The sequence below is a fragment of the Aedes aegypti genome, chromosome 2 (genome assembly GCF_002204515.2).
Source record: "Aedes aegypti strain LVP_AGWG chromosome 2, AaegL5.0 Primary Assembly, whole genome shotgun sequence".
In the NCBI taxonomy this organism is placed as follows: domain Eukaryota; kingdom Metazoa; phylum Arthropoda; class Insecta; order Diptera; family Culicidae; genus Aedes; species Aedes aegypti.
Window position 1 is genome coordinate 75397690 of NC_035108.1, and position 8727 is coordinate 75406416.

An 8727-nucleotide genomic window follows, 5' to 3' on the forward strand; every position below is an offset into this window, starting at 1 on the left:
CCTCCATGCCAAAGTGAACCATGGACGTGCCCAAGTAGGGTGTTTTATGTATTTTGGACAGAACGTTGCGCGTATATAATTTGGCCACTTCTATTTGATTTTGCCGCAAATGGCCAAATTACAGGTATACGCGTAACGGTCTGTCCAAAATACTTTGATCACCTTAGCTCTGCACCCTATCAGTGTTGATCAGACTCATTTCCCCGAAATTCTAATTGTGAAGCCATGAACTGTTATAACTGTGCGTTGTATTCCTGAGATGGAGGGGGAGGTGGTTGGGCTTGAGTGTTGCACATGGGATCCGACAGTTTCGATCTCGGTGGGCCGCAATTCAAGTTTCGGTGAAATGATTCGCACTCACTCACTCACTCATTTCATTTCACCGAAACTTGAATTGTGGCTCTCTGGGATCAAAATTGATCGATTTTGTGTGCGGTACTCAAGCTTAACCATCTGCTTTTCTATCTTAGGAGGATAGAGCATGGTTGTAGTAGTTCGTGGCTTCGTAGTTCGGAAAATGTTATTTTCGGGGAAATGAGTCTGAACAACACTGCACCCTATAAGTTCATTTTTTTTTTGTTTTCCGTGTAACTAACGAAAAAATCGATTTGAATTTATTTCAATTCCACCAGGCCCCTATTCTGTGATAGGTTGATAGTAGAAAAATGTAAAATGTACATTTTTTGTATAATACGTTAAATTATCCCAGGCATTTTTTCAAAAATACAGTAAAACCTCCATGAGTCGATATTGAAGGGACCATCGACTCATGGAAATATCGAGTCATGGAACAGAATCCTTTGGAAAGCTACTTCTTGGGACCATCATAGTAACCATGAAATTTTGTTTCTAGTATGGTTCCATGAGTCGATATCGAGTCATGGAACATCGACTCATGGAGGTATCACTGTACATAATGTTTCAAAAGTCGTATAAAAGTTTCCTAATATGCTTGAACCATCTTCAAGGTTTAAGCCAAAAATAAAATCAAATCATCGCCATGATTTCCAAGCTAAGAAAAAATACACAAAATTCTAAAAGGTACCCTGTCTAAAGGCAGGTTTGGGTATTAGATCATCAAATACCGAAGAAATGGTTCCAGTTATTCCTTCGATCATTCGTACACAAACTTCTTCAAGGATGGATGTTTTTCACGTAATTCCTTCAGAAAACCCTGTGGAATATTATCCAGGGATTCGATTGATTTTATTTTATTTATTTTTTTTTTTTCAATAGTTATCTTAACAATATTTCTAGAATACCCAGAGTCGCAAGAGTTCCTTGCACGAGTTCATAAGAAATTTTTACATAACCTACATCAAAGATTTCGGATTTCTTATAGAAAATGCATCCGTTTTTTTTTTCTTAGATTTTTTCCAAAAATTTCCTAAAAATATTGTCACAATTCCTATAACTATTTAAAAACATCAGTGAGAAATTTCCTAAAAGATTTCGAAAAGCCATCCTGAAAGAATATTAGAAGGAATCTCTCAAGTTATTTCTGAAAGTATTCTTAAGATAAAAATGAATCGAATTCATACCTTGAATCTTTATGACCACAAATTTAGTGAACCAGACAGTGGTCCGGGCCTGGAAATTTGATCAATTGGTCAGCACTAATGAGTGACCAATCGATCAAGCCTTCTCTCAAAAAACTGTCTGCTCTTGAAAATAGTAAGTATGGCTTCGATTCATATTCATCTAAAAGAAGTTCCTTGTTGAAATTCTAATGGAATCCTGTACAACGATTTTGAAGGACATCCTATAAAATCAGAGTTTGAATTCATGGAAACTCTTGGGCGAAACCGATGCAAGAATCATTTGGTGGATTTCTCAACGATTTGAAATCTTCTTGATAAATTTGTGAAAGAATCTGAAGAAATATCTAGTGGAATTGATTTGATAATTTTGAAAAATCCTGGTTAAATTCTTAAAGGTACCTTTAACAAAGAGAGATTTTTTTTCAGGTTGCCTGACTCTTTTACGATATGAACTCCTAAAGAAATCTTCGAAGTTAATATCTGAAGAAAACATAGGGCAAATATCTGAAATAGTTCCTGATGAAATTCCTGGGAAAAGGCCGTGAGTAAATACATACAGCAATACGGGCAGTTATACTTGTCTTGATAAAAAAAAATGTTATGCTCCCGTTACAAAATATGCTTGTTTTTGAGGAAATTTCTGTGCTGTTACTTCAATAAAGCCTAACTGACATAAGCAATTTCTCTTCGTCGATCCTCTCTTTCGCTAATAACTTCGCAAAATTAGATAAATCTGGAATATTTCTTGTTAATGAAGCAAGATATAGTGATTCTTTATCCTACAGTACAAAAATATGTTACGAGAAAAGTATCAGTTTTCTGCAATATCGTAAAGAGAACAACGATGAAGAAAAATCGATGAATGCAGATAAGGCCTTATGAAAAAACAACACAGATCTGTTCATGCCAAATGACCCAGAATCAAAATATCCTTACAGAAATGTCCGACCGGATTCTTTGAAAAATCTTGATGAAAATGTTTATTTCCTGGTTCCTGTTGGGTCTCTTTTTTGGACTCTTATTTTTCTAGGGTGAGGTCCCTAAAGTTCTTATTTTAAGGCGCTACCTGCCCTGAGCTTATAACTTGCTGATGAATAGTTCACATATTTTTTTATCATTCGCAAAAGTAAAACTAAATAAAACTACCCATTCGTTGCATACTTCCAGACATTTAGTGCATGCATTTTGGGTATTTAAGGGGGCAGGATCCGCCAACGTAATCATCGTCATCAACGAAACATCAAAAGCAGTTTTTCTGTTCAAAACTGAAAATTATTAGATGAAAATGTGTTCACTGTGTTTCGGGTGGAGAATAGAATACAGTGAACTGCTTTCGAAAATTCTGAAATCAATGACGAAACTTGCACCATTAATCTTTGGCCAATGAATGGTTAATAACAGTCGAAGCTCGTTATAACGACAACTTTTATAACGACAAAAGCTCTCTATAGCGACATTTTTCGGTCCCATGAAAAACATTTCGATGTCATAACTATTCTCTATAACGACTTTTCTCTATTGCGACGGTCCCTTGCGATGTCGTTATAACGCGCTTCGACGATTCATCAACGATTAATTGTTAAAAAAAAGATTAAATGACTGGAGATGTCCTAAACGCCTTGAGGTATGCAATGAAAGTGCTATACACTTGAAAATGATTGGTTTTATAATAATTATAGAATAAATCCAAGTCCAAAATCTTTTTGCGCGATTTATCGGCTTATCATCGAATTTTTAATCATAAAGTTAGAATGTTCGCTTTTAACTAAATCGATTATAGTTTTATTTGTGCCATATCTGGTCGGCGGTAAGTCAGAGTGGCCCAAGTACAAATTCTGTCATTTGAAGCAAAATTACATTACACTGAAAATAATGTTGTAGTAACTTTAATCACGACATTGTTGTTACCACAACTATTCCGAAATATTGTTAAATTGAATGAAATAATCATATTAATAAAAACAATGTTGTTCAAATTACCATGTTCACAAAGCTATAGCAGTGTACTTTCAACTGTGTTTATGTAGTCAACAGCTATTCTTCTTGAAGTTGACTTGACCACATGTTCAGTAACAAGCAACAGCAAATGTTCTCGATTTTACCATGCTCATGGTAAAAATAAAAACAGAATGTGTAATCTTTATTACCGTGCATTTTATCCATAACTCACTCCCATTGGAGGACGCCATTTTGTACATTGATTTAGTAACGAAGACAGTAACTATTTGGAAGCAAACTAAAAAATGAATAAATTTATCGAAAATATTTAACAATACAGAAATTTATGGTGATTTGTTTTTCCAGTTCATGAACCAATAGTTTTAAGATCGAGCTGAGAGGTTGCTGTTGGATGCATTTCGTTTTCTTTATTTTTGAATGCATTTTACAGGTTTGTTTGTTTTAAAATAGTTATTTTAAGATAATTGGTGTTATGTTGTCAATTCGTTTGCTTTATCGTGAAATACAGAAATCCCTCGGATCGGTTTTTATGCTCTGGCATCTTCAGTGAATTATCCACCAAGAAGGCAACGTAAGATCAGCGTTAACCAGCGTTCTTCCTGATTTAACATCACTTCTGCAAGCTACGGAAAACGCATTCATCGAGCCGGGAATAGCGCTCTTCAAGGCAGACCATATTCAGCATCGTATCAGTCTGAACATGACAGCCAGTCACTGTACATGAAGGTCAGCCAAGAGTCATGCCGGCAACCATGGATGGTCAACTGCCTTCAGTGGTATCCGGATCATCTCCAAAACCTGGATCAGCGTTCTATGAAATGGAACTTTAAAACTGACAAAACACAAATTTTATTTACGCAAAATGTATATTTATTTGCGTATACTCATTATTTATTTAGAATTGAAATTTGTAAAAATTACCAATGATAAGTTCAAATTAATTATCATTTTACACAAATTTACAATTCTGTATGCATCATGCGTGGACCTCGGCATCGCACTTGATAATATTCAATAAAAGAAGCGTCCAGTTGAACCTACTACACAACTCTTATTATTTTAAATGCAAATGATGGTAGAAAATTTCACTTATAGTTGCGTTTATAGTTACCATGGCCCAACATTAAAATTTACTACACGATTGTAGTAATTTTTAATGCAAGAGATGGTTGAAAAAATAACTTTTATTCGTCATCAATATAACTATGAAACATGGTAATTTTGACTGTTTCAGTCTTGCGTTGCCGCCATGGTAAAAACAACGACACAAGGTGTTCGAAATGAATGCATTGGGAAGTCTGCACAAATAAAGTGGTGCTGTGCATTTATTTTAAACCATCAACATGGTATTTTTTACCACAATGCTGTTTTCAGTGTAGGTATCTCCATTATACTTTGATCAGATTTGACGTTGTAAACTGGAAGAGGTATGGAACAAATTTATTTTGGATAATCAATGAAAATGGATAAAAGTATGCAGTCAAAGTGGATCAAGTGCTTTTTACCATAACAACGAAAACGATGCGCTGATGAATTCGAGAAAATGCAAGACATTCCAAGTGATTTGTCAGATTTTTCGACATGGAATGATTATTCTTTTCATACATTAGTAGAAATTTATAAATATTACACAATTCGATGCATATGATTTTCATTTGTGGCCATTTACCATATTTGTATATGTGGTCAAAAATTGCAACATTTGCATTTTTTTTTTAATTCAATTCCAGGGTCCGATATAAGCTTATGGTGTCTATATGGAATATCCTAGAACCCGCCTTCTGTATATGTTGGCTGGTACTCAAGATTTGCACTTGGTCCAGTCTGATTGAACGCAAATTTGAATATATCTGGTCTTTAATGCTCTAGCCCAACAAAACAAATTCTTGAAGAATTTACAATACTGATCTCGAAGGATATTTATAATCTGTTTATCTTATATATATTAACCTTGTTGAACCATGCAAACATTAAATGATCGTTATTTCCCAAGAAATTGTTCAGTCAGAGTGAACCAAATCACTAAATGTTGTTCTTTAGTTCAGTCAGAGTGGATCAAGTGCACTTGGTCCATCAAAAAAGACGTTCTATTGAAAGTTTGGATTATGTTTTTTGACAATTATTACTTCGCATTATGTTGTTTGAAAATAACACCAAGATATGTGGAAATATTGATCCAAACATATAAACATTTAAAAAATACGAAGTGTTAAACTTTGAGCTCATTTTTCTCGAAATATAAAAAAAAGTCACTTGGTTCACTCTGACTTAACGCCGACCATCTGACATATAAAATGCACCAAAGCCGTTTTCCCGTACAAAATGAGATGATGGCTATATCTCGTTGAGAAACAGCGGAGATAAAGCTTTTTGATCATTTAGTATGGGAAAACCACTTAGGTGCATTTTATATGTCCGATATACAGTATCGGACATATTCACTGAATGTCATATATTATAACTTGAAAATTCACGTTCCGCACCCCTAATAATTCTTACTATTTTTGACTCAAACTCAGCTCTTTTATATGACATGAATTAGAATTAGAAGAGCATACGACTTTTTGGTTTTGAGAACTTTAAAATATGCCTCCCATTATTGTCCAGTTTTTTTTCGATCCTTACTGAACTTCACCTTTATCTTAACTTTGCAGATCAACGACTACAAGGAAGCCGAGCAGTCTGCCCGCAAGAACCGCAACGGCATCTGGCAGTACGGTGACAGCACCGAGGACCAGGCCGGCGAATTCGGCCTCAGCCGTTAATCGGTGCCCTCGGCCACCAACTAATCGATGTTCACACCTGCCCTTCAAGAAAAAAAATAACATATATTATTACAATTATTATCGAGAAGAAAAAAATCCCACTATATAATTGCGAGGAACAAAAAACCAGAAGCAGACAAAATCATCTATTTAAGATATTATTCCAGTTTATATATTATTTTTTTCCAACCAAACGAGAAAACCACAAAACTTCCAACACATCCACTAGTTAGCAGAGAGGAGAACGGAGAACAGAGTTCCGACCGGCAGCAGCTCCTTTATTCAGTAGTAATATCCACGTATAGATATCGGAAACAAAAGAGTCACGTCGAGTGATTTCAGGGAAGATCAATACCTAGTGCAACACAACCGAAACAATCAACCAATGGTTTTTCTCTCACCGGTGTAGAATTTACCGACAAATGTAGACCACGACCAACCAGCAGATGTGTAAAACAGAGCAGCCAAGCATTTTAAAACGGACAGTTTACACCCAGGTAGATCAGCTCTCCTCTACCGATAGGCTCCATAGATACCCCCCCCCCTCTAGCAAGCATAGAAGAGACGCCGTACTACGCAAGATGCGAAAGACTGTTTCACTCATTAGCACTAAAAGAACAGAGATAGAAGGAACAGACACCTAATCCGTTTGATTTATTGCTAGATCACTACTACTGCATACGTATAGAACAACGGAACAAAATGGAACGGAAGTGGAGCTTTGTTAACAGATTATCGTCTTTATTTTTTTTATTTCCTGCATTTTTTGCTTCCCTCTAAGAAAATGATTAAGGCTTCTTAATGTTACAATGGTGGAAATAAATTTTGTGAAACTTTTTTTTGTCGAACTTAGAACTTGTTCTGTTTTTTTTTCTTTTTACCCCTTTTCATCCTATGAGTAATCCAATACTGAGATCACTGTAGCGAGGTGCTTCTAACTAACAAGAGAAAGAAATTTACATTATCCGTACACGATTCGATTTGACCAGATGCTGGTCACTTCACTATACCAATATATTTATGAGAGAGGCATGAACCCGCGGGAAAGTCTGTGAAATAGAAACCGGTTGATACACCCGATACAGCTTCGCCTGATTATTATTGCTATTACATATGATGCGAGTGCAAGTTCTCTAGCATCGCTAGATGAATAATCCGAAAATGCCCTTGCTTTGATCTTTGTTCACCATGAAGGAGGCATTTTACAAGGATAGAGGCCGGTTTTTTAGAGAAGTCTATTGTCAATAGGAGCTGTCTTAAATCCCCTTTTTTTTACTAAAATGGCTCCGAATTCACTTTTGATGTCTTTGATTTGACAATTCCTTCCTGGATTTATTTTCAGATTCCCGAGAAAAAGCTATTTGATGAGAAATTTCCTGTTTAATCCAGTAATGATCCATAACTATGGGGTTACTGTACTATTAGCGATTTCTTCAGATACTTCCCCACCCAAGTAACATTTTGGTTTATTCTACGACTGGCGTGAGGTGACAATTGTCGGTGTCGTATAGCGAGGTGACAATACTCGACTCGAGTGAAGTGACTCGCCGTGCAAATCAAATGGAGAGTCACTTCACTCGAGTCGAGAATTGACACCTCGCTATACGACACCGACAATTGTCACCTCACGCCAGTCGTAGAATAAACCCAATTGATAGCTAAATAACAGCTCATTCAGCTAAAATGAGGTTTATAAGGCTAAATTGTAATTCAGCTGCTAATGTTACCTGGACAAGGATTGCTCAAGAAATTTTGCCAGAGATTCCAAAACCAATTCAGGTAGAAATTCCCCCAGCGATTTTTTCAAGAGATGCTCAGAGGAATTTCTCCAGATTTTGCTCCAGGAAATCCTTAAACACAACAACGCTACTATCTCCAGTGATTTCAAGTGACTGGGATCTATGTTTCTTTTTAAAAGATGTGGGGTTTTTATGTCTACTTAAGCAAGTCAAACGATGCGGCTAGCTCAATAGGCTTTTCCCTGCCAGGCTTCATAAGGACTTTACGTCCGATGAAGTTTAGAAACAAACAAATAAAGATTAAATAATAAAGACTGTTTAAGGATTTTGTCAAGAGATTTTCAACAGATTCTTTTACCGACTTCTGCAGTTGTTACTCTAGGAGATCTTCCGAAGATTCCTGCATGAGTTTTTCCAAGAAAATCCACAAAGGTTTATTCCAGACTATTTAATAAATTTTGTTTAAGGATTTTCTTAGCAAACTATACAATAATTCTTCCATGTGTTTCTAGACCGGTTATTGCAGTTATTCTTCCAGCCACATTTACGCAAATAAATGGCTCCGAAAATTCCTCCCGGGATTATTCCAGGAAGTCTATTACGAACATTTCCAGGAAGCCCCAAAAAACAAGGCATTTCTCATGAAGTTGCTTCAAAAATGTATCTAGTTCAGGACTTACTCTTGCAGTTTCTCCTAACATTTCTTGAGTAATTTTCAAGTAA

General features: G+C 35.9%; 1 protein-coding gene across 1 annotated transcript in view; it reads left to right on the forward strand.

Moving 5' to 3' along the window:
* The window catches only part of LOC5573778 (staphylococcal nuclease domain-containing protein 1), a 39888-nt gene extending 32768 nt beyond the window's left edge, over positions 1-7120 (forward strand). The window contains exon 8 of the mRNA XM_001654749.2: positions 6155-7120. Within this exon, the coding sequence (XP_001654799.1) occupies positions 6155-6265 (111 nt within the window). The 3' untranslated portion in view covers positions 6266-7120. The remainder of the gene's footprint in view (positions 1-6154) is intronic.
* The last annotated feature ends 1607 nt before the right edge of the window (positions 7121-8727 follow it).